The 26,453-nt window shown below is 40.9% G+C and overlaps 1 protein-coding gene and 1 pseudogene across 4 annotated transcripts; one reads left to right on the top strand and one right to left on the bottom strand.

Annotated features, from left to right (window-relative positions):
- Positions 1-105: 105 nt before the first annotated feature.
- On the top strand, positions 106-25,550 carry ZNF790 (zinc finger protein 790). Of its 4 annotated transcripts, none has more exons than XM_064381409.1 (6): positions 106-373; positions 15,393-15,519; positions 17,349-17,431; positions 19,285-19,408; positions 19,697-19,792; positions 22,866-25,550. In XM_064381409.1, the coding sequence occupies exons 3-6, from the start codon at positions 17,423-17,425 to the stop codon at positions 24,545-24,547; spliced, it is 1,911 nt and encodes a 636-aa protein (XP_064237479.1). In that variant the 5' UTR covers positions 106-373; positions 15,393-15,519; positions 17,349-17,422; the 3' UTR covers positions 24,548-25,550. The 4 variants fall into 4 exon arrangements, with proteins under 4 accessions (XP_064237479.1, XP_064237481.1, XP_064237478.1 ...); XM_064381408.1 differs by lacking the exon at positions 106-373 and adding an exon at positions 5,027-5,378; XM_064381410.1 differs by lacking the exon at positions 106-373 and adding an exon at positions 5,514-8,241.
- Positions 16,120-16,505, bottom strand: LOC105707668 (small ribosomal subunit protein eS12-like; annotated as a pseudogene).
- Positions 25,551-26,453: the final 903 nt, after the last annotated feature.

Raw genomic sequence — 26,453 nt, 5'->3', positions numbered from 1 at the left:
TTTCTTTCACCCCGCCCAGCCTCAGAGGGTGGTTCCCAGGTTTCCGCCCCTTCCCCGGGAGACAAGCTTGGCCGCAGGGTCTCCTGGGAAACGTAGTCCAAGCCTCTCTGGGGACTGGATGGGTCCAGCCAAAGTGGGCTGCGCCCTCTGGGTCCTGAGGCGGGAGTCTGGCAGCAGTGACCAAACTAACTGTTCCCCGGAGGCTGCTCGGAATTCCGCTTAACGTTGGAAGCACGCAAACGCTCTTGAGGCGGGCAGCTTCGAAGCATATGGAAGACCCGGGAGAGCGCGCCCCAGTGTGGAACCTGAGCGTCTGGGACCGAACCGGGAGTAGGAGTCTGAAGGAGACAAATCCGCGATCCCAGCCATGCATGTGAGACTGGGTAAAGGAGTGTATGTTGGACCGCAGTGGGACTGCTTGTGCTGCTGGGATGAGGAGTGTCTAGGTAGTTGAGTGAAAGAAACTGCGTGCGGGTAAGATTGGTGTGTGTATGAGAGGTGAGGTGAGGTCAAGATGTGTGCAGCTTTGGGGATGGAGAGGTCATATTGACTGTGTGCAGGTGGGAGGCAAAATCGTGTATGAATCTGTGTATAAGTGTGTGTAATCACCTAAATGTGGGTCACTGCATGGGTAGCTGATACTGTGACTGTGGAGGAATCTGAACCTCCAAGTCTCATTTTCTCTTTAAATTGTGATAATAAGGTTGTATCCTCCTGGAGCATCATTTTTAAAGGGGGGAAGCTTCATAACTGATGTAATAACATAGCATTTTTATGTAAACATTTAACATTCAGACATTTCTTCTGAACTAGAATACAAAATCAGTTATGAGTACTCAAAGTAGTTTTAAAAAGAAACCTGTCATAATAGATGCATATGGGGAAGATAAATAGTGAAAGGGAAACTTCTTTTTCACTATAATCTTGTTTAAATTTTTTTAATCAACATGATGATTCATTTGAATACAAATATAAAATTAAAAAGCTGACAGAAAGGGGAGCTAGCAGGAAATGAATAATTTTTTAAGCTAGAAACTTTCGGAGGTGGTAGAGGTTGCTGAAATATGATGGCAGGAAGTATATGATAACAGGAAATGCTGATGTAAAATATAACCCTGAAGCTTTTAACAATGGCGGAAAAGGCCAGTCACGGTGGTTCATTCCTGTGATCCCAGCACTTTGGAAGGCTGAGGCCAGGGGACCACTTGAGCCAGGAGTTTGAAACCAGCCTGAACTGCTACCCGTCCCCGCAAAAAAAAACTCTGTAATCCCAGCACTTTGGGAGACCGAGATGGACTACCCTGGCCAACATGGCAAAACCCCACCTCTACTAAAAATACAAAATTAACCGGCGTGGTGGTACGTGCCTGTAATCCCAGCTACTTGGGAGGCTGAGACAGGAGAATCACTTGAACCCAAGAGGTGGAGGTTGCAGTGAGCTGAGATCACACCACTGCACACCAGCCTGGGTGATAGAGTGAGAATCTGACTCAAAAAAACTCCCAAAACAAGGAGACCTCCTCTTTCAACCTTGGAGGCCCCCACCCTCTGTCTTTGTATGGGGGAGCTTCTTCCTTCTGTCTTCTCCCTTCCTTCTTGCCTATTCAACTTTCTACTCCTTAAAGCCAAAAAAAAACAAACAAACAAACAAAAAAAAAACCCACCAAACAAATGAAAAAAGAAACAAAAAACAACTACAGAGAAGTGATCCATACCTAATGTGCTCTGTTGCTGTAGTTCTCCAGCATCACATTCCTGTACAGCTCCATCTGAACATCTTTTAATTGTGGCTAAGGCTCTCGGTTGAATGAAGCAATCACATTTCTGTATGTTTACCCCACCGATGTCTCCTAAAGAACAGAAAAGAGAAAATGCCTGTAGGGAGGTCTAGGATATAAGCTGTCTGAACCCAGTTCTTTGTGTTTTTATGGAGGCTTCATTATGTAGGCGTGATTAATTAAATCAGCAGTGATTGGTGATTAGTTCAACCTTCAGCCCTTTTCCTTTCCCTAGAAGTCACCAAGTAGGGCAGAACTTTCCAACCTTCTAATCACAGTTTGGTTGCCCTATCCTGTGGTTATGTAGGGACTTTTCTAACATTGCCTCATTAACTCAGTTGTGGTTGAAAGGGGTTTGTCATGAACAACAAAGACATCTTTCACATTTATTAGTCTGGTGCTGTTTCAGGAACTGAAGTGTCTTAGTCCCTTAGTATTGCTATAACAAAATATCTGAGACTAGGTAATTTGTAAACAATAGAAAATTATTTCCCACAGTTCTGAAGACAGAGACAGAGATTGGAGTTATGCAGCCATAAGCCAAGGGACACCTGGAGCCATCAGAAGCTGGAAGAGGCAAGCAAGGATTCTCCCCTAGGGCTTTCAGGAAAAATACAGCCCTGCTGATGTCTGGATTTTGGACTTCTGGCCTCTAGATCTGTAAGAAAATAAAATTCTTACATAATTTGGTTGTTTTAAGCCACCAGGTTTGTGGTAATTTGTTATGACAGCCCTAGGGAAGGAATACACAAGTAGCCCCCTAAAGATTCTAACTTGAAGGATAGGTTTATTTCTCACTCACCTAAGAGTTTTCAGTTTAGTGGGACACTTTAACTCCATTTACCTCCATCCTCATTTTTGCTTTATTTTTGTTATTTAATTCTGCATATATTCAGAACCCCAGAGGGCAATATATTACTTTGTGCAGTCAATATTTGTTTATATTAATTCACATATTTACTCTTCCTATTGCTATTCCTTCCCTACTGAATTTCTTTCTTTTTCTTTTTTGGAAACAGGGACTCTGCTACCTAGATTGAGTGCAGTGGCACAATCATTGTTCACTGCAGCTGAGACCTCCCAGGCTCAGGTGATCCTCCCACCTCAACCTCCTAAGTAGCTGGGACCACAGATGTGCATCACCACACCTAATTTTTGATTTTTTGTTGAGATGAGGTCTTGCTATATTGCCCAGGCTAGTCTTGAACTACTGGATGCAAATGAACCTCCACCTTGGCCTCCCAAAGTGCTGGCATTACTGCTATGAGCCTCTATGCCCAGCTTACCTTTCTTTTTGTTTCATCTGAGATCTTGTTCTTCTTGAAAAATTCCATTTAGTATTTCTTTTACTGGTGTGCTGATGGCAATGGATTCTCATGGTCTGTCTGAAATGTCTTTTTTTCCTTTCTTTTTTGAAGGAGATTTTTGCTAACTATAGAATTCTGGGTTTTTTTTTTTTCCTCAGAGTTTTGGTGAACTTCTTGAACCTATGGTTGCTTTGTTTAATCAGTTTGGGGAAATTCCTTGCCATTATCTCTTCAAATATGATTCTTCTCCATGCTGTCTCTACTTTTCTTTTGGGACTTCAATTGTACATACCAGGTTGCCTAAGGAGGGGTGAACCAGCCCAGGTCAGAAATGGAGCAGATCAAAACTCCCGTGCTGATAAGTTGTGGGATCACGCCTGTGAATAGTCACTGCACTCCAGCCTGGGCAACATAGCGAGAGCCGGTCTCTAAAAAAAAAAAAAACAACCAAAAACCAAAACAAACAAAAAGTACTTCTAGAACTTAAACAAAATTAGTATTATACTAATCAAGACAGAAAATTTGTACAATTTAATTGTATTATATATATTTCAAAGAGAGATTGAAACGATTAAAGAGTCAAGATATTAACCTGAAGGTGAGCTGGGGCTGGTTATCAGAAATGATCACACAGGCTGGGTGCAGTGACTCATGCCTGTGATCCCAGCATTTTGTGAGGCCTAGGTGGGAGGACTATTTGAGCCCAGGAATTTGACACCAGCCTGGGCAACATAGTGAGACCCCACCTCTACAAAAATTAGCTGGGTGTGACGCCACACACCTGTAGTCTTGCTATTCTGGAGGCTGAGGTGGGAGGATCACTTCAGCCAGGAAGGCGGAGGTTGCAGCGAGCCTAGACTGTGCCACTGAACTCCAGCCTGGGTGGCAGAGCCAGACCCTGTATCAAAAAAGAAAAAAAAAAAAGAAATTATCCCATAGAATGTGCATTTGTTCTTGAGATACCAACATTTGTGTGGCGTTTTACTGAACTTACACGTTATGCACTTCAAATATTTTGTTTCACAATAAAAAAAAAGAAAATACTATTTTAATTACCTGATAAATTTGAAAGTACTGAAAAAAATTACTCCTCTGCTTTGAGAGGTCGAGGCGGGTGGATCACAAGGTCAAGAGATCGAGACCATCCTGGTCAACATGGTGAAACCCCGTCTCTACTAAAAATACAAAAAAAATTAGCTGGACATGGTGGCGCATGCCTGTAGTCCCAGCTACTCAGGAGGCTGAGGCAGGAGAATTGCCTGAACCCAGGAGGCGGAGGTTGCGGTGAGCCGAGATCGCGCCATTGCACTCCAGCCTGGGTAACAAGTGCGAAACTCCGTCTCAAAAAAAAAAAAGAAAAAAAATTACTCCTCTGTCAGAAAGTTTAGATGTAGACCTAAATAATGTATATCTAAAAGAGAAGCAAATGAAAAAAGCTAGCAAGTGTGTACTTCAGCCAAAAGAATGAAATGAATAGAATTTACAAAACAATACTAATGTGACTATAAACATTAATTGAAAACAAACACTTTCAAAAAAAAAAAAAAGAAAGAAAACAAACACTTTAAGGACGATTGGAGGATGGGAATAAGGTATTAGGAAGAGTTCTCATGGATTCCTCGGCAGGGGACCCCTGTAGGGTTGGGCATGTAATTGTGTCCCTTGGACCATTTCCCTTTCGTTCTACCCCAGGCTAGTACTTGTGGGATAAGAGGTATCCACCCAGCCGTATCGAGGCTCGGGCAGAGACGGGACAGACTCGCCATTCTCTTGGCACGGTCTTATAGGACTTTCCCGCCACGCCACATGGGTCTGAGGCCAACGCCTTGAACTCCTGCTGAAAACAATCGCACCATACCGCCTGAGCATTTCTGCAGCGTTCCAGGCTCTGGACTACATTTCCCACGGGCCATCGGGGCCAACGCTACTTCCAGCCTAAGATGGCCTGGGCTTACTGTCCTATTCCCATGGCTGGGCGCAGGTTTGCAGAGGTAGGGCAGCCTACAGGCCTCCGCTGAAGCGTGCTAAACGCGACCTGGAATGCTCGGAAGCTCTCTACCGCAAATGTGAGCGGTTTGTGGGCGATGGTCTTTGCCTAGCGAGGTGATGGGGCTCAAGTTCAGGGCCGGTTAATGGAGACTGGGATATCTCGGACTGTTAAAGGCGGCCCAGGTTCCGGACTACATTTCCCAGAGTGCACCGTTCCCCAGGCAACTTCCTGTCAGTGCTCTGTCCCTTTCGCGATGATGGGGAAATAGGGGAACCTTTCACCTTCAAGGGACGGCAGGACCAGGTGAGTGACTCTGAGACACAGAAGCCGAATGACTCCGGAAGGCCTGAGGCCGAGGCTCAGGGGAGTGAGGGGCTAACGTCTTTGGAGTTGGTGGCTTTGCCTGCGTGGGAGCGTGGGGGCGAGCGATCTCAATGGGACCCGTCGGGGCGTGAGTGAAAGTGATGCATGAGCTGGGCGTGGGGGTGACCGCGTTGGGAGCTTCTGGGGTGTGTGTGTGTGTACGCGTGTACGCGCACGCGACGGTGACGGGCGCTGTATGTGACCATAGTGGACTATTTAAATGTGGCTGTATGTACTTATGACTGCGTCTCACGTTGTGCGTGACCACCTGCGTAAAGGTGGTGATAGCCCCCGCTATGGGTCCAAAAACAAAGAATTGAGCGTTGCGTTGAGTGACAGGCATAGTCCTTCGTGAATGTGTGGTGAGCAGTTTCTGTGCTGGCCGGTAGCTGGATTGGAGTGGGGGCAATCTAGAAGGAGGGAAGAAGAATGGGAGACAGTGTAGACAACGTATTTCAAGAGTTTCTGTGTAAATTAGGACAGAGAAATGTAGCAGCAGGTGTGGGTAGAGGGCTGGGGAATAACAACCAATCAACATGCTGTTGGGAATGAGTCGTGAGATAGGGGAAAAGTCCAGGCAAGAGTAAGTAAACCAGGCTCATCTGTGTGGGTGTGGTTAAAAATGCAAGAATTTTTTTTTTAAGGGTAATAGTGCTGCAGAGAGCAAACCATGAGCTCAGGATTTCAGATATAGAGGGAAAATAGTCTGTGTTTGGTAGAGATCAACAAAAGTGAGATGTGGTGAGTTTATATATAATCTCATGGCAGGAAATTCAAAACTAAAGTTTGTGGAGGAGGGGAGGAAGAAAGGTCTGAAGGTAATAAACAGCAAGGAGGTCAGCCATTTGTTCCATTTTCTGAACTTACACGTTATGCACTTCAAATATTTTGTTTCACAATAAAAAAAAGAAAAAACTATTTTAATTACCTGATAAATTTGAAAGTACTGAAAAAAATTACTCCTCTGCTTTGGGAGGTCGAGGCGGGTGGATCACAAGGTCAAGAGGCTGTAGCCGGGGAAATGTTGAGAGGGCTGCAGAGTCCTCTGGATAGAGTCTGGTTTCTGTTAGACTCCGAATGTGAAGGGCGCGTTCAAGGAAGTGGTTGACGATAAAAGAGGAGTTGTTGTATGCCGGGCGCTGTGGCTCACGCCTGTAATCCTAGCACTTTGGAAGGCCGAGGCGGGTGGATCACGAGGTCAAGAGATCGAGACCATCCTGGTCAACACGGTGAAACCCCGTCTCTACTAAAAATACAAAAAATTAGCTGGGCATGGTGGTGCGTGCCTGTAATCCCAGCTACTCAGGAGGCTGAGGCAGGAGAATTGCTTGAACCCAGGAGACGGAGGTTGTGGTGAGCCGAGATCGCGCCATTACACTCCGGCCTGGGTAACAAGAGCGAAACTCCGTCTCGAAAAAAAAAAAAAAAAAAGGAGTTGGTTGTTAATGAATTATGAATTCCATTATGAGGGCATACAGGAAGAGTGTTGAGAGTTGGGGTAGAATGGGAAAAGGGCACAAATGGGACTTGATGGAGTACAGTGTCTAAAAACAGTTGACTAGAAATTCTGGGGCTTCTTACAGTAGATAAATGTAAATGCAAGGTTGGAATGACACTTATTCTGGTTGGATTCAAGTCAGTTTTGGAGAGATAGCATTGGGGTAATGAAAGGTGATTTCTTGAGTGTGAGAAACAACCTTCCCGTCCAAACCCAAAGAGTGAACTCAGAGACCCGGACAACAGCAAAAATGAGACTTTTAATGATGGTCTTGCAAGATTGTGTGTCTGATAGGCAGGCACACCCAGCACAATTTCAACAAGTAATTTATCCCCTATGAGATAAATAAAACTCAGCCTATGAGAAACCAGGGGAGTACACAGGTTCCTCCCCTGATTTTTCATAGGCTGAGTACTATGCGGTCAGTCTTCCCTGACGTCGCCTATTGATAGTTGGGTAGGACCTTCAGGTGTTTTTTTTAGGGTTGTCTTGCTGCATTTTGTTGCAGCCCACAATGCATTGCAATCCTAGTTAGCTCAGGGCCTTGTTAAGTATTTGACTTATGACCTAAGTAGCTGGGCAGGCTGATAAGAACAGACAAAACGAGCTATTTTGCAGGCTAGCAAAATTTCATCTTACGCTAAACTTCTTTGGCTTGGGTGAAGGCAACTAAGGTGGGAAAAGGCCGGGAAGCTGGAGGCTGACAAGTAGGCATCAGCTATCCAAGCAGGGGCCTAGTTTATCCTGTTTCTTCTGTAGTTTGCTCACCTAAGCTGGTTCAAAGCACTTTGTCTTGGAAATGGACCACTGTATACATTATTTCCTTCATCGAGTATTTCTCAGAAAGAGGGAAGCTTAAGATAGAAGCCATAAAGGGTCGAGGTAGGCAGAATGATGGCTCTGCAACCAATATTCACTTCCTAATCCCTGGAACCTGTGACTATGTCACTGTTATATGGCAAAAGGGACTTTGCAAAGGGGATTAAGTTTAAGAACCTTGAAATGGGAGTGATTTATCTTGTTGGACCCAATATAATGACATGGGTCCTTAAAGTTAGTGAACCTTTCCTGGCTGAGTTTAAAGTCAGAGGGAGGTGTGACCATAGAAGAATGGTAAGAGAGATGCCACCTTGCCGGCTAGATAGAGGAAGTGGGCCTTGAGCCAAAGAATGTTGGTGTTCTCTAGAAGCTGGGAAACGGAAGAAAATGAATTCTCCCCTGGAGCTTCCAGAAAGGAACACAGCTCTACCAACACCTTGATTTTAGCCTAGTAAGACCCCACTCGGACTTCTACTGAACTATAAGGTAATAGATTTGTGTTACCAAGATACTATACAGTGGTGTAGTGTCTTGGCCTCAGTGTTGTGGAGGAGTCTTGATCCTTGTGACATAAGGAGACCTCAACATAATCTATTGATTATGTTGAAGACTTCCAGTAAAGTACATAGGTCCCCTCTTCACTGATAATATAATTTACAGTTTTGCTATATTGTGTTACTTTTAAACTTTGGAACTTAATGAACTTTTATTTATGAGCTGATATACGGTCAGTCTGTAGTCACTTTTTGTCTTGCACTTGATTTGTCTTGTATTGAGAGAGGTGTATTAAAATTCTCTATTAATGAAATTTTATTTCTTATATAACCTGTAACTTTTGCTTTATGAAAGTTGTTGCTTTATTAGTAGATATACAGATATTAATGATTGTTATATATTTATTATGGGTTGCAGACTTTAGCATGCTCAAGATCATGGCCTCTCTTTTTTTGTTGACATTTGCCTTGTAAAATGGTGTATTTCTCCCTAATTAAACTTTTTATTGAAGTTTATCATATATACAGACAAACCTATACATGATAAAATCAAACAAACAGGCTGGGCGTGGTGGCTCACGCCTGTAATCCCGACACTTGGGGAGCCCGAGGCAGATGGATCACATGAGGTTAGGAGTTTGACCAGCCTGGCTGACATGATGAAAACCCTTATCTATTAAAAATACAAAAATTCGCTGGGCATGGTGGCGGGCACCTGTAATCCCCCCAGCTACTTGGGAGGCTGAAGCAGGAGAATTGCCTGAACTCAGGAGGCAGAGGTGTCAATGAGCCAAGATTGTGCCACTGCACTCCAGCCTGGGTGACAGAGTGAGAGTCTGTCTCAAAAAAAAAAAAAAAAAAAAATCTAACAATGCAATCAAAACTATACAGCTTAGGTAAATTACTACAGAGAGAACACCCATGTAATAAGCACCCAGACCAAAAAATAAAATATTACCTGTACCCTAGAAGTTCCTGGTTCTGTTTAGTCAGTAGCTCTCTCTAAGTAACCACCATACATCAATTTTGTCTGGTTTTGAACTTATATATATGCAGAATTATATAATGTGTACCCTTTTGTGTTGGCTTCTTTTGTTCAACGTTATGTTTGTGAGAGTCATCTATATTGTGTTTTGTTTTCTTTTTTTGGAGATGGAGTCTTGCTCTAGTTCTGTTGCCTAGCTGGAGTGCAGTGATATCAGCTCACTGCAACCTCCACCTCCCAGGTTCAAGCAATTCTCCTGCCTCAGCCTCCTGAGTAGCTGGGACTACGGGCACACACTGCCACACCTAGCTAATTTTTTGTATTTTTAGTAGAGACAGGGTTTCACCATGTTACCCAGGTTGGTCTTGAACTCCTGAGCTCAGGCAATTCTCCCACCTTGGCCTCCAAAATTGCTGGGATTAGGCGTGAGTCACCACGCCGGACCCACTCACTCACTTCTGATGAACAGAAATTGCTTTTTAAAATTAGTCTGATCATTATCATTTTTCTCTTATGGTTTGTACTCTCTGTATCCTATTCAAATCTTTGCTATCCCAAAGGTATAAAGATACTCTGTATTTTCATCTATATTTATCTGTCACATGTAGGTATATAAACCTGGAATTGATTTTTGTGTATGTCATGAGAGGAAATCATGATTTGTTTTCCTCATATAAATTCCCTTCACCTAGCACCCTTTACTGAAAGACCATTCTTTCTACCAGGCTATTTATTTGCTCTGAAATCCACCTTACCTGATATTATAGCCATCTGAGCATTATTTTGATTGTGATTTGCATGGTATATCACTTGCTATCCTTTTACTTTTAAGCTTCCTATACCACTATACTGGGGGGAAACTGACACCTTGAAAATTATCAGCCTTTCATCCCATGAATGTGATAGATTCTTTATTTGTTTAGGTCTTCTTTAATTATTTGTAGTAATTAATGTAAAGATTATTTGTAATCTTGTAATAAATAATGTAAATTTGTTTGTAGGAATTTGAATTTTTGCCGCTAAGTGCTGTCATTTTAAATTTAAATTTAAATTTAAATTTCCTACTTTTTGCTTGTATGTTGGAATTTAGTTGACATTTTGCCCTGACTTTCCATTGGTATTTTTTTTTTTTTTTTTTTTTGGCAAGGTCTCATTCTTTTACTTAGGCTGGTCTCAAACTCCTAGCCTCTAGTGATCCTCCTGCCCTGGCTGTACTCTTCAACATTTCTAAATTTCTTCCCCTTGATTTTCAGCTTTAAATGACACCCTTTATCTCTCAGTTATCACAAATGGGGCAATCAGTGAGCTAGTCTATTGTCTCTTCTCTAACCTTCATTTCTATATTAGTTATCTATTGCTGTGAAACATATTACCCTAAAATAGCAATAAATATTTATCTTAACACCATTTTTTTGTGGATCAGGAGTTCAGGAGTGGCTTAGCTGAGAAGTTCTGGCTCGGGGTCTCCTGAAGTTGCAGTCACACTCTTGGCCAGGGCTACTGTCATTTGAAGGCATAACTGGGACTAGAGGATCACCTTCCAACATGGCTCTCACATGGCTATTGGCAAAAGACCTCAGGTTCTCACCATGTAGACCTCTCCATGGGGCTTCTTAAGTGTCCTTATGACATGTCATCTGGCTTTCTCCAGAGCAAAAGGACAGCAAGAGTGCATAAGGTGGAAGCCATAGTGTCTTTTATGATCTATCTCATACGCTATCATTTCCACAGTATCCTATTGGTACACAAGTTAACCCTTTTCAGTGTAGGAGGCAGCTACACAGTGTTGTGAATACCACACACTGGGTACCTTTGGGGCCATCCAGGATGCTGGCTACGATAATTCCACTCTTACTATTTTATTTAAATTTGCATTTAAATATGTTCAGCATCACTACTATTCTTTTGCTGAAACTTTCACTATTGTCTTTTTTGTGGCTGGAGTATGTCTTCTAGTAGTTTCTTCTGAAAGAGCTCATGTCAACAGTATTTCCTAAGTTGCATCGTAAAACTCCTTATATCCTTTATACTTGAATGACAGCTTGGCTGGATATAAAAATGTTTTGACTCCCTCATTTGTTTTTTTCACAAGTGTATTGGAAAATTTACCCCACTGTTTGGGGTACTGAATTTAGCAGTGGAGAAGTCTGATGACAACCGAATTTCCTTTTTCTTATAGGTGACTTGATATTTTTATCTTGATTTCCCCATGAGTTTTAGTCTAATATTTTATTAGGTAATGTTTTAGTATTACTTTGGGTCATTTTCACCTGTAATATGGTTTCTCTTTTCATCATGTTTATTTACACTTTATTTTGGAAATTCTTCTTGAATATTAAAACTATGGTTTTAGCTATACAGCTAAAACCATAGTTTTAGATATATCCTCTTAATTTGGATTTCATCTTTAGGGGCTCTGCTTTTTGCATATTGGATCTCTGTTTTCACTTTCATTTCTTCGAATAATTTTCATCTTTTTCTATGTTAAATTTTGTTCCGTTCATTAATTTCTGTATTCTTTGTTCCATAGTATACTTTCTGTGGTATTTGTCACATCTTATGTACCTTGTAGTTGATTTATTTATTTATTTATTAGAGACAGGGTTTCACTGTGTTGCCCAGGCTAGCCTCAACCTTGAACTCCTGGGCTCAAGCAGTACTGCAGATTCAGTCTCCCAAGTAGCTGGGACTACAGGCACATGCCACTGCACCTAGCTAGTTTATCCTTCATTTCTAATGTGATTTTGCCTATTTTCTCTTTCAGTCTTGAAATCTACTCACTCCCATCTATGGTCTCTATATTACTTTCTCCTCTTTCCTGAGATCATAAATTTTTGCTTGTGGTCTTGGTTTAGAGCTGCAATTGCATCATACTTTTTTAAAATTCAGATTAAAATGTTGAGTAATAATTTTCATCTTCTCTGATTTTTTTAGTGGGTTTTGTTTTGTACTTGGGGGATTTTGACACACTTTAAAAACTTTTATCTAACTATCATAGGCATGGTATATCTAATTTATATTTTGGGGTGGGGATATAATAGATTTTCCTAGAGTAGCTATATCTGGTATTTTCCTGTGAAAAAGGTGAATGGGGCAAGGGTAGTTTTTAAGGTTCTTTTTGCTCAAGAGTTCCTTCCTCTGTTATCCCAGTAGAAGACAATTTTTTAAAAATTTGGCTCCCTTTGAGTAGCCAGGCCTTCTTTGCCATTAAGAAGCTCAACTAGTTCAGGAGGACTCCTATTATCAGCTCTGAGTTCACCCAGTGTATTTTGTTATTATTAAGGAATATAGCCAAATCCCTAGCTCATTTTGTGAAGTCAGTATTACCCAGATACTGAAACTAGACAAAGTATATCTCAGAAGAATATGGGTGTAAAAATCCTCAACAAAGTACTAGCAAACCAAATCCAGTAACACCTAAAATAAATAATATATTTCATAACATCTAAAATAAATTATATAACATAACTGGGTGGGATTTATCCCAGGAGCAAGGTTGGCTCACCATCAAAAGTCAGTTAATGTGAGGCATCGTATCAATAGAATAAAAAACAAAAATCACACAATCATCTCAATAGATAGAGGTAACGCATTTGACAAAAGCCAATATCCTTTTATGATTTTTTAAAACACACACATACTGCACAAACTAGGAATAAAGAGTAACTTCCTCAATCTGATATCTAGGAGAAACTCACAGCCAACATCATACCTAATGGAAAAAGGCTGGATGTTTTCCCTCTAAGATCAGGGACCAGACAAGGATCCCCACTTCTGTTTAACATTGTTAATGTTGGGCAATTGGGCAAGTAAAAGAAATAAAATACACTGGAGAAAAGATTGGAATAGAAGAAAGAGCATTTCTATTTGCAGATAACATGATCTTCTATGTATAAAATAAAACTTATACTCTGGAAACTACAAAATAGATATTCAAACAAAAACTTTTACGTGAATGTTCATAGCAGCATTTTTAAAATAATTGTTAAAAGGTGGAAACAGCCCAAATGCCCATTAACAGAAGAATGATAAACAAACTGTGGTCTTTTCATCAGCAGAAATAATATTCAGGCATAGCAAGGAATGAAGTACTGATACATGCTACAATTTGGATAAACCTTGAAACCTTATGCTAAATGAAAGAAGCCAGTAGCAGGTCCACATACGTTACTCCATTCATATGAAAGTCCAGAACAGGGAAATCTGTAGAGATAGAAAGTAGATTAATCATTATTTAAGGCTAAGCATGGGGCAAGTGTGGCAGTGGGGAGGCAAGGGGTAGAGTTTCTTTTTAAAGTGATGAAAATATTCTAACATTGACTTGTGGTTGCATGTATTTGTGAATATACTAAGAGCCATTGAACTGTTCAATGTAAATGGCTTAATTGTGTGGTATGTGAATTACATCTCAACAAAGCTGTTTTAACAAAACGAATACAGCCCATGTGTTTTGCCACCTTGAATCCCCCTGACATCTTCAGGCCTCCTTTTGCCACCTCCTTTTTACATCATTCCTGCTCACAGAAACTTTCATTCAGGATATGGTATACTCCCCAGGGGACTGGATATTTCTCATTTTTTTTTCTTTGTAGCACCACTGTAGCTTCCACACACATTCTGTTCTTTCATTTGCTCTTGTCCACATCTCCAAATAATTTGGAGTCTGTTCATTTTCTCAGTTTCCTAGTGGTTGGGATTTACTTTTATTTTCTTGTTTCTGTCTACTTGGTTTCCAGGAGGAGGAATTTCAGGATTAGAGCTAGTTCTTGGCTGAATATGCTGGCCTACACCTGTAATTCCAGCACTTTGGGAGGCCAAGGTGGGAGAGTATTTCTGGAGGGCAGGAGTTTGAGACCAACCTAGGCGACATAGCAAGACCCTGTCTCTACAAAAATAAAATAAATTAGCCAGGCACAGTGGTGCATGCCTGTAGTCCCAGCTATTTAGCAGGCTGAGGTGGAAGGATTGCTTGAGCCTAGCAGTTCGAGGCAACAGTGAACTGTGATTGCACCACTGTACTCCAGGATGAGTGACAGTTCAAGAACCTGTCTCTGAAAATTTTTGTTAATTATTTAAATGAACTAGTTTTTTTTTCTTAAAACTGTGTAATAGTCACTCTCAAGTTCTTTATGCTCTCAAACACAAAATACGTTTTAGTCCACAGTTGATTCTCCAGCCCTTCACTTTTCTTGGAAAAGTGCTTTAGGTCTTCTATGCCGCCGAAGCTCTCTGTCTCCTAGGACCAATTCATACTACATGCTTTGCATGGAGTTTTCATGAACCCCTCAGATTGTGTATATCAGTCTTCCCTCTACCCTCTCACACCAATTTTGTTGTATCTCTAATTAGAAACAGTTTTAAACCTTACTTTAAAAATGCAGAATGCGGCCGGGCACGGTGGCTCACGCCTATAATCCGAGCACTTTGGGAGGCCGAGGCGAGTGGATCATGAGGTCAAGAGATTGAGACCATCCTGGTCAACATGGTGAAACCCCGTCTCTACTAAAAATACAAAAAATTAGCTGGGCACAGTGGCGGGTGCCTGTAATCCCAGCTACTCAGAAGGCTGAGGCAGGAGAATTGCCTGAACCCAGGAGGCGGAGGTTGCGGCACCATTGCACTCCAGCCTGGGTAACAAGAGCGAAACTCTGTCTCAAAAAAAAAAAATGCAGAATGCTTTCTTATTACTTCTGAAATAAGGCCCAAACTCCATAGCCTATTTTTAGGGCTTTTCCTAACAGGATCCCTGCTTTATACATCCCCATCTGCCGCTAGTCTTTCCTCTCACTCTGTGTTCCTTGAATGCACAAAGATTATCTTTGCTTGATTGGCACGTGTTGTTTCCTCTGCTAGGAGATTCCCCTCTCCTTGCCCTGTCTTATCTAGTGAGGCCCTGTGGAGGAAAAGTTAAATATTAAATTTGAACTCAATTGAACATGGACACAAACAGCGGTCACCAAGTCCCAGAACAGGTCATGTGAGCCCCCTGAAGCATTCATGCAGTGCTGTTTCAGAGAAATCTCTGTTTCAATCTATTCTTATACATTAGTTATTAAAAAACAATGAGGATCGCAAAAACAGGTTGACCATTTTGTGTTCATTGAGCCCATTGGGAAGGGCCCTCGTGACTGGGCCTAATGCCAAACAACTTGTTACAGAAAGAGCTAAGGTCCCAGACTATGCCGAAGCATCATGAGACCTCTCCGTGTCTGTGAATGGATGGATGGCCAACGCTGGAGCCCAAGCTGTTGCTTCCTGGTCTGGTGGTGAATCCTCCATAGTCTGGTGAGTCCCTTCTCCCCTTCCCATTGCAATGTGCTTATTATATCATTTGCTTATTATATCTGCATTGCCATTTATGTGGGATAAAGGTTGTTTACCCTTAAAGGTATTGTGTGTGTGTCTTTTCTTCTCCCCTCGTGTGTTTCCTGCACAAAACAGCCCCTCAAGGGTCAGCTGAAATACCATCTCTTATAGGAAAATTTCTCTTACAAACTAGTTTTGGTTTGGGCTCTTTAGAACTAGTTGGTTCCTGGCTGGGCATGGTGGCGCGTGCCTGTAATCCCAGCTACTCAGGAGGCTGAGGCAGGAGAATTGCCTGAACCCAGGAGGCGGAGGTTGTGGTGAGCCGAGATCGCGCCATTGCACTCCAGCCTGGGTAACAAGAGCGAAACTCTGTCTCAAAAAAAAAAAAAAAAAGAACTAGTTGGTTCCTTTTATAACCATGATCGCCTTTATTTCCTACAGTATTGTAATTGCTTCTTTACTTTTCTGACTGTGAATTCCTTGACAGTAGGTCTAATTCCCCTGTGCTAAGCACAAAGCTAGATTCAGAGAGGCTTTTATATGTGTGTGTGTGTCTGTGTGTGCACACCAAAGATTTATTTCTTCATTTCTTGCATTTGAAGGACTCTTTGATGACATCCTTGGCCTGAGACTCCTTGCCATAGTCCTTAACTACTACACAACTGCATCCAACCACTTTACAGGGCTTCCCCTCTCTGTCAGTTTTACAGAGGCCAGCCCATTCCCCTAGTTTCTTGTTGTCATCGACCTTAATGAGGTTGTTCAGCACAAAGGGTCTCCACCAACTTGACATACATAGGCTCATCACAGTTGGATACAAGCATTCAAAGATGGGCTTGGCGCTTGTCTAAGGCATTGGCAGCTTCATGAATTCCATGTGCTAGGCCATCGTAGATGAGGGCGGTCTTCAGCACCTCTTGTAAAGCAGTATTAACGTCCATTACACCTCCAGCAGCAGTGCCTTCCTCGGCCCTGGCGGTGGGTTACGGGTGAAGCTGAATCTTGGACGCAACCAAGCCTCTGCCTCCGCATGACTCGGAGGCGGCAGGAAAAGAGCCAGTTTTTTTTTTTAATAAAAGTACTTGCTTCAGCCAGGCACGGTGGCTCACAACTGTAATCCCAGCACTTTGGGAGGCCGAGGTGGGTGGATCAAAAGGTCAAGAGATCGAGACCATCCCGGCCAACGTGGTCCTGTCTCAAAAAAAAAACAAAAAAAAACTTGCTTCACAAAAAACTGACTACTTGCCCAACACAGCCTTCTTTTCAACTTTGAGTTCCTTTCATGAAAAAGTCATCCTGATGCTTAGTGTCAATGAAAACATAGGAGGCAGAGATCATGGCTACTCCTATAAGGGAAAGGCCCAGCTCATCCTTCACTCAGTAAAATAAATCCTGAAATCCAGAGGGTAGAATACAGTATTCAAAGTGAACAAGCTTTGCATTCAGCAAACCTGTGATATTTCCTAATAGTGAATTTGAGCAAGTGACCCATTTCCTGATCTTTTAAATGAGATACGTAACTGACATTCATAAGTGGGTTGAGGATAAAGGTTAATGTATGTATATATGAATTTAGGGCAAGACAGAATTGACTTATCTAGTAGTATCCCGATCCATGTCATGATTTTGGCATAAGTAATTAGACTGAAACTTCACCCTACTTTTGTTTAATCTCTCTGGTTTTGGATAGGGCCAGGATTTCTTCAGATTGATTCCTTCTAATCTACGTCCAAGGAAGAAAATGGCATTCCTATTTGTCCATTTGAAAGCTCTGAGAAAGGCCTGACCTCATGATTCTTTCCTTCTAGCTCTGCTTTCTCAGCACACTGCTTCACTAAGAGAAGAATCGAGAGGAGGACTGGTGGACTTGGAATGTTAAGTCATGGCCCATGTGAGTTGTAATTGCCTCTCTTCAAAAATATAACCCGTTTATATCACATCATGTGAATATTTTTTATTGCTTATCCTTAAACTGCTTGCCTGAATCACTATTGAGCATCATAAGTGATGATTGTGAAATAGTCCAGTGCTTTCCCTAGATATCTATATTTTCTCCAACCAATATGAGCAAATCTCTCCACCAGGGCTTTCAGTATCTCCTGTGTCCCAATCTGGCAGAGCACTGAAGAAGATAAATACATTTCCTTAAGGGGAACTGTAAAGACTTTTGTTTCAAACCCGTGGCTTAACAAGATGGGATGGAGTAATTAAAGGGGACATACTACATCAAGGCTTTTATTTACTCTGTAGAATGGGATGTTTAATCAACACGGGAGTTGGAGTTCGTTGGTATTCACTTAGGTATGTGGCACTTTGTGATGCTTTCCTTAGCGGATATTCTGGGAGGTTGAGTTCACAGAGATCTGCAGTTTTCTCAGAAATTAATGAGAGGTTAGTATCATTAACAATCCGAGGCTGGGCGTGGTGGCTCATGCCTGTAATCCCAGCACTTTGGGAGACCAAGGCGGGCAGATCACAAGGTCAGGGGTTTGAGACCAGCCTGGCCAGCATAGTGAAACCCTGTCTCTGCTAAAAAAAAAAAAAATACAAAAAACATAGTTGGGTGTGGTGGCAGGTGCCTGTAGTTCCAGCTACTCTGGAGGCTGAGGCAGGAGGATCACTTGAACTGGGAGGTGGAGGTTGCAGTGAGCTGAGTTTGTGCCACAGCACTCTAGCCCAGGCAACAGTACAAGACTCTGTCTCAGAAACAAAAACAAAAACAAAAAACAAAACAAAAAAAACAATCCGGGATTAGTTATTCCAGGCTGATATAGCCTCTCAGTGTTATCGACAAAAAACTCATGTGATGACTTTCACAATCATCACTTATGACACTGAATTTGCTGATTGTCAGCTGCTTAGCTAAGAACCTGGAGATTCTACACATTTTCCACAGAAAATAATATTCAGTCAGAGAGTGTATCTCTTGAGAATTCTCTCAATTTAAACTAACAGAAAACTCAACTAAACATAGCAGCATAAGCAAAGAATAGCTACCTTGGCCAAAGACTCTGTATGCACAAGTCTCTTTGTGCCCAGTAAAGACTGCTTACAAGCAACAAAACCCCCAAGTTTTCTCACATAATAAATCTGGATTTAGTTCTTCCAGGCTGGTGTAGCCTCTCAGTGGTATCCACAAAAACCTCATATAATACCTGTTATTCTTTGCTGCCATTCTGATGTTTTGGTATTTGTGATTTGAAGATCATAAAGATGTGGTGACTGAGCAACAGGAGTTTTTAAGAGCATGTAGGCCAGGTGCAGTGGCTCATTAAGACCTTGGGAGGCCAAGGCGGGCAGATCACTTGTGGTCAGGAGTTCGAGACCAGCCTGGGCAATGCTGCAAAACCCCCTCTCCACTAAAAACAGAAAAATATTAAATAGGTGCAGTGGTGTCCCCTGTAATCCCAGCTCTTAGGGTGCCTGGGGCAAAAGAATCACTTGAACCTGGGAGGCAGAGGTTGCAGTGAGTTGAGATTACATCACTGTATTTCAGCCTGGGTGACAGAGCAGGTATATCTCAAAAAAGAACAAAAAAAGAGGAACATGTAGGCACTCAGCTTTAGTCACCCTTATTCCCTCCCATGTCATTTCCCCCAAAAGCACAGGCAGCCAACTCCAGTTTTTGCCCAGTATATGCCCCACTCCCTGCAGTGCCCCTTTCCAGCTTTTCCCCTTTGATCTAAAAGGGGTTATTATTTTTTAAAATTTCACAATTAATATCTGGACTTGTTCTTTCAACAGTTGATGCTGTTCAGGGACGTGGCTGTAGATTTCTCTCAGGAGGAGTGGGAAGGCCTGGACCTGAAACAGAGGGATTTATATAGAGATGTGATGTTGGAGAACTACAGCAACATGGTTTCACTGGGTAAGATTCAGCATTTGTCCTTAGAAATTTGGGCTTTCTGTATTGTGAAGTTTTTATTGTGTTTTAAAACACAAAGGGTAACTTCTGACCTTTGTTTTTGGGGAAATGGTTTGTGCTTTGTAAATCTGCCAATAGTTATCATCAGCGGGCACCTCCATCTTTCCCATCCTTTATAACTTACTTCTGCCCTGCCTGTAATTGTTTCTCTTCCTTAATAACCAACGAACTAGTTGCAAATTTTAGAATCTTTACCATGTGGTTTTTTGCTGTTTATTATCTTCTGGGCAGGTCTTTGCATTTATCAGCCAGATGTGTTCTCTTTATTGGAGAAAGGGAAAGAGCCCTGGAAGATTTTGAGGGATGAGACAAGAGGACCTTGCCCAGGTGAGTGAGGGCTGAACAGGCACAAGGAGGCCATCATTGTGGATAACAGCTCAGCTGCATAATGAGGCAGCAACACCTCTGAAATACTGGTCTGGTATATCCCTTTAAGAACAAAAACTGAGACAGGCATAGTGGCTCATACCTGTAATCCTAGACATTGGGAGACCGAGGTGGGCAGATTGCCTGAGCTCAGGAGTTCAACACCAGTCTGGGCAATGTGATGGAACCCCATTTCTACTGAAAAAAAAAAAAACAAAAAATTAGCCGAGCATGGCAGTGCACACCTATAGTCCCAGCTACTTGGGAGGCTGAGGCAGGAGAATTGCTTGAACCTGGGAGGCGGAGGTTTCAGTGAGCTGCAATTGTGCCACTGCACTCTAGCCTAGTTGACAGAGCGAGACTCCATCTCAAAAAAAAAAAAAAAAGACCAAGACCAAAAACTGGCTAGGGGCAGTGGCTCACACCTGTAATCGCAGCACTTTGGGAGGCCAAGGCAAGTAGATCACCTGAGGTTGGGAGTTCAAGACCAACCTGGCCAACATGGTGAAACCCTGTCTCTACTGAAAATACGAAAATTAGCTGGCGTGGTGACACACACCTATAGTCCCAGCTACTTGGGAGGCTGAGGCAGGAGAATTGCTCGAACATGGGAGGCAGAAGTTGCAATGAGCCAAGATCATGGCATTGCACTCCATCCTGGGTGACAGAGCAAGATTCCATCTCAAAAAAAAAAGAAAAAAAACCCAACCAATACCAAAAAACTTTGATAAAGACCTGAGACCTAGATAGAGACAAAACCTTTTCCAAAAGAATTTTCTGTTCATTCCAGATACCACTCTATTTTTGTGCTCTCATTTTTTCACTCATGTAACAAAAAGGTAAATGTCATTCTTTTCTCCAGTGGCCCTTATTTTATCTATGATTTGGTTCAGGTTCCTTTCCATCTCTCTCTTTTTTTTTTAAATTTAGATATTCATAAAATTCTTCATTCTGTAAAAACAAAACAAAACCTTTTTACCCATCCCTTTTGAATTTTTCTCATCTTTCCTGGCTTCTCCTTGCTTGTACATTGCCTACATTCATTAGTTCATTCTTTTAATCAACATTTATGGATTTTCTCATTTTAGGTTTAGAAGAATTAACAAAGAATATATAACCTCTTAAGAAACTTTTTGTTCTCTTCTGTGACTGGAACATGGCGATACATTTCTACATAAAGGGCTCTACATTAAGAGAGGACTTAATAGGCTGCTTAGTTGAAAATTACAGTAATAGGTCAAAACAGTTTCTGGTCACAGTGAGAAGGAAGTGGCAGAGGAAAGGTTAGGGCTCATGAAGTACAACTAGGAGAACACAGTGTCATAAAAAACACGTCCGGCCAGGCGCAGTGGCTCACGCCTGTAATCCCAGCATTTTAGGAGGCCGAGGTGGGCAGATCACCTGAGGTCAGGAATTCAAAACCAGCCTGGTCAACATGGCAAAACCCTGTCTCTACTAAAAATACAAAAATTAGCCAGATGTGGTGGCAGGCACCTGTAAACCCTGCTACTCAGGAGGCTGAGGCAGGAGAATCGCTTGAACCTGGGAGGCGGAGGTTGCAGTGAGCCAAGATCACGCTGCTGCATTCCAACCTGGGTGACAGAACAAGACTCCATCTCAAAAAAAAAAAAAAAAAAAAAAGACAAACCCTGGCTTGTCTAGTACCCTGTATTCTCCAGCTTTTCTTCTTTAACAATAAATCATCTACTGATTATTCAACATTTATCCTATGTAAGGCACTTAATAGAAGTAGCATATTATTCTTTACAACAGACCTCTGCAAAGTGATGTTTTATTCCTTTCTATAATGTGGAAAATTCAGTCAAGCTCAGTAATTTCCCAATCACCTAAAAAGTGCTTTGAGTAAACAGAACTGTCCATTGCCGTACATTACTGTTCATATTTTGTAACTAAACTGCCTTTCAATTCATCCAGTCATTGATAGAGTACTTGCTCTGTCTCCCAAGAAAAATTAATACCACAATCATATGACAATTGTACTTCATCCTAAATACATATTAAAAAATGAGTCACAGAAAAGTCCTATTATTCTTAGCTTGTGCCAGACTCCTTCTCCCTTGAAAAAATTTCTGAAACTATTTTGTTGTTGTTGTTGTTAAGACAGAGTCTTACTCTGTCACCTGTGATGGAGTGCAGTGATGTGATCATGACTCACTGTAGTCCTGACCTCCTAGGCTCAGGTGATCCTGCCACTTCAGCCTTCCAAGTATCTGGGAGCACAGGCATGCACCACTACTCCTGGCTAATTTTTTTTAGAGATGGGGTTTTCCCATGTTAACTAGGCTTTTCTAAAACTTCTAGACTCAAGCAATCCATCTGCCTCAGCCTTCTGAAGTGCTGGGATTACAGGTGTGAATCATTGTACATGGCCTTCAAACTATTTTTCTGTCTGAACTGTCACCCATCATTATCTCCTTTAAGCTAAATGCATCATACCCTGTTATTGAGATCCTAGTACTTTGGTAACTCTGGATGAGATTGCTTCCCTCATTTTAGACTGTTGCTCTGCTATTTCCCAGCATTCCTATTTTTAAGCTCTGAATTATGTAAGACATTCAGTACTTACAAACTTGTAGATATTTCTGAGTTGTTATTCTGTTGCTGAGGTGGTACCTGGATAATCATTTTTTATTGAGCTCCTCAGATGAATATGATCAAAATAAAATATACTTGTCATCACTTGACTCAACTTGTATTATTTCTTTTAAATTTCTACTTCTTGCCTTTTTTTCATATTTCTCATATTTGAGAGTTTTTTAAGCCATTCACTTCTGATATGATTTATTTCAAGATTTTCTGTATCTCTTTTAGAAGTTTTATTTCAGCCGGGCATGGTGGCTAACGCCTGTAATCCAAGCACTTTGGAGGCTAAGGTGGGCGGATCACCTGAGGTTGGGAGTTCAAGACCAGCCTGACCAACATAGTGAAATCCTGTCTTTAAAAAAAAATTTTTAAAAAAGTTTTATTTCTTTTTGTATGTAAAACAGTATGTTTTTACCTTCTTATTTTTCAGACATGCAATCCAGGTGTCCGATCAAGAAGTTATTACCAAAAACTGGCATTTTTGAGAGAGAAATAGCCCAACTTGAAATAAGGAAAATTTGTAAAAACCACAGCCTTGAATGTTTGTGTTTTAGAAGTGATTGGGAAGGCAATGTTCAGTTTCAGACACTACAAGATAATCAAGAGGAATGTTTCAAGCAGGGGATACTCACCTATGTTACAATGCCCACTTTTAACCAACACACAGCCTTTAATCTACACCAGAGACTTAACACAGGAGACAAACTGAATGAATTGAAAGAATTGGGGAAAGCCTTTATTTCTGGCTCAGATCATACTCAACATCAGTTAATTCACACAAGTGAGAAATTCTGTGAAGATAAAGAATGTGGAAATACCTTTCTTCCTGATTCAGAGGTTACTCAATATCAGACAGTTGACACTGTTAAAAAAACATATGAATGTAAAGAATGTGGGAAGTCTTTTAGTTTACGCTCGAGTCTTACTGGTCATAAGAGAATTCATACCGGAGAGAAACCTTTTAAATGTAAGGAATGTGGAAAGGCCTTTAGATTTCATTCACAACTTAGTGTCCATAAGCGAATTCATACTGGTGAGAAATCTTACGAATGTAAGGAATGTGGGAAGGCCTTTAGTTGTGGCTCAGATCTTACTCGACATCAGAGAATTCATACCGGTGAAAAACCCTATGAATGTAATGAATGTAGAAAGGCCTTTAGTCAGCGATCACATCTTATTAAACATCAGAGAATTCACACTGGTGAAAAACCTTATGAATGTAAGGAGTGTGGAAAAGCTTTTACTCGTGGGTCACACCTAACTCAGCATCAGAGAATTCATACTGGTGAGAAATCTCATGAGTGTAAGGAATGTGGAAAAGCCTTTATTCGTGGTTCAAATCTTGCTCGACATCAGAATGTACATGTTGGTAGGAAACCTTATGAATGTGAGAAATGTGGGAAAGCCTATATCTGGAGCTCACACCTTGCTCGACATCAGCGAATTCATACTGGTAGGAAACCTTATGAATGTAAGCAATGTGGGAAGACTTTTACTTGGGCTTCATATCTTGCTCAACATGAGAAAATTCATAATGAGAGGAAATCCTATGAATGTAAAGAATGTGGAAAGACCTTTCTTCATGGCTCAGAGTTTAATCGACATCAGAAAATTCATACTGGTGAGAGAAACTATGAATGTAAGGAATGTGGAAAGACCTTTTTTCGTGGTTCAGAACTTAATCGACATCAGAAAATTCATACTGGAAAGAGGCCATATGAATGTGAAGAATGTGGAAAAGCCTTTCTCTGGGGTTCACAACTTACTCGACATCAGAGAATGCATACTGGTGAGGAACCTTATGTATGTAAAGAGTGTGGGAAATCTTTTATCTGGGGTTCACAGCTTGCACGACATAGGAGAATTCACACTGATGGAGAACCTTATGGATGCAAGAAAAGTAGCCACATCTTTAGTCACCATTCATATTTTGCTGAACAAAAAATTCATAATGGTACAAATCTCTGTGAATGGACAGACTACGGGAACACCTTTTGTCATGATTCAAACTTTGCTCAACACCAGAATATTTACACTTTTGAGAAATCCTATGAATTTAAAGATTTTGAGAAAGCATTTTCTTCAAGCTCTCACTTCATTTCACTCTTGTGACATATTATTATATAAAAGTGTAGGAAAGGCTTTATTCATAACCCATTAATTTTGTTTATTTTTTTCTCTTGCGGAACCCTACAAATGTAAGTAATATTGGAAGCATTTTGACAAGGCACACAATACATCTAGCAGCAGCAGCAGCAGCAGCAACAGAGAATTCATCATGCAATCAATATAGGAAAGAAATTACTGATCAGTTACCAATTATGGAATATCAGGGTAAAATTTTATATGATAGCATGAATTCTCTTTGAATCATACTCCAAACATTCTCATCAGAGATGTTGCATAAAGAATTTATATATAATTCAGCCAGGCACAGTGGCTCACACCTGTAACCCCAGCACTTTGGGAGGCGGAGGCAGGTGGATCACCTGACATCAGGAATTTGAGACCAGCCTGACCAGCATGATGAAACCCTGTCTCTACTGAAAATATAAAAATTAGCTGGGTGTGGTGGTGAGTGCCTGTAGTCCCAGCTACTCGGGAGGCTGAGGTACAAGAATTGCCTGAGTCCAGGCAGCAGGTATTGCAGTGAGCCAAAATTGTGTCATTGCACTCCAGCCTAGGTGACAGAGTAAGACTCTGTCTCCAAACAAAAACAAAAAAAAACTCACAAGAATTTATATCTAATTCATGTTGGAAATCTTTCATCACTAGCAAAATTTTGTTGTAGTTCCACAAAAATAATGTAATTAATCTAGAAAAGCCTTGAACTATGTCATAAAATCTATTTGACATGTCTTGTTTCAATACATCCTACCGCTATATTTTTTTGGAAAGTCTTAAATCTGTTTGTTTAATCTTATTCATTAGATTGTAAAGGTTGAATGATTTGAGATTTACATGACTTAATGACTGTCATTAGTATTTGTATTAAGCCATTTTATGAGAGGATATGAGTTTAATTATTATAAACAAATATGTCATCTCTATGTCTCATTTAACATCAGAATGTTAATTCTGAAAAAATACAGTAAAATACAATGAAGATAAGAAAGTTTTGAATGCCTATTAATTTCACATGCTACATCAAAAAATCTATAACACCTTGTGACTAGTGAGAGTGGGGTTGAGTGTTCAGCAGTTTTTAAAAAGACATTCAGAAATGATTTGTCTCTAACAAATTTCTAAAGCCAGGTGTCATATTTATTTTTCACCACAGTTATAACTCAGAAACTAGCAAATAGATAGCCATGTGGATTCTTACCTCTTGGAAATTTAGTACTACATATAAACCATTATTGGTTTAAAGAGCAAAGAAGAAGTGAAATTCCAGACTATTTAGAATGGTAATGAGACCTATATTTTAAATCCTGTGAAATAACTAAAACAGTTACCAATAGAAACTATGTATAAACTATATTATTTTAAATTGTGTATAAAACCAAGAAGATTGAGACCACTTTGTTTCACATCACCACTGCATCCCCAGCAGTTAGGTCAGTGCCTACAATGTTGTAGGGCCTCAAATACTTTTTGAGTTAAATAGTGATTACTCAGCAAGGTAGAATAAACAAATACCCCAAATGAATGAATGGAAAGGCTTAATGGAAAGCTGAAATCATGGAATAAAAAACAATACAGGTTTTTATCAAAATCTGATACTTTGAAGAAAACTACTATTTACTAGGCTTTATCAGTGCCTCTACTATATTCTAAGAAAGGAGAAATGGCATCAAATTATATGTTTAAGGGATTTTTTTAGTGGTAACATAATAGGTGAACTCTTAACTCATGTAACACTAAAAAATAGCAAGAACTTCACTTAGAAGAAATTGATAAAGTAACTTTTCATCATTCAAAATTATCCATGCAGGCTCCGCATGGTGGCTCATGCCTGTAATCCTGGCACTTCAGGAGGCTGAGGCAGGCATATCACCTGAGGCCAGGGGTTCAAGAC

Source organism: Aotus nancymaae, unplaced genomic scaffold, assembly GCF_030222135.1.
Source record: "Aotus nancymaae isolate 86718 unplaced genomic scaffold, 86718_ANA_hifiasm-v0.15.2.pri h1tg000028l, whole genome shotgun sequence".
Taxonomy (NCBI): domain Eukaryota; kingdom Metazoa; phylum Chordata; class Mammalia; order Primates; family Aotidae; genus Aotus; species Aotus nancymaae.
Note: the sequence above shows the minus strand (reverse complement) of the source record. Positions and strands in the feature narration are given on the sequence as shown.

Bases quoted from the DNA above. Each gene is read 5' to 3' on its own strand.
- ZNF790 (XM_064381409.1), top strand. The intron at 19,409-19,696 runs GTAAGATTCAGC...TCTTCTGGGCAG, and splicing joins CAGCAACATGGTTTCACTGG to GTCTTTGCATTTATCAGCCA. The intron at 19,793-22,865 runs GTGAGTGAGGGC...CTTATTTTTCAG, and splicing joins GACAAGAGGACCTTGCCCAG to ACATGCAATCCAGGTGTCCG.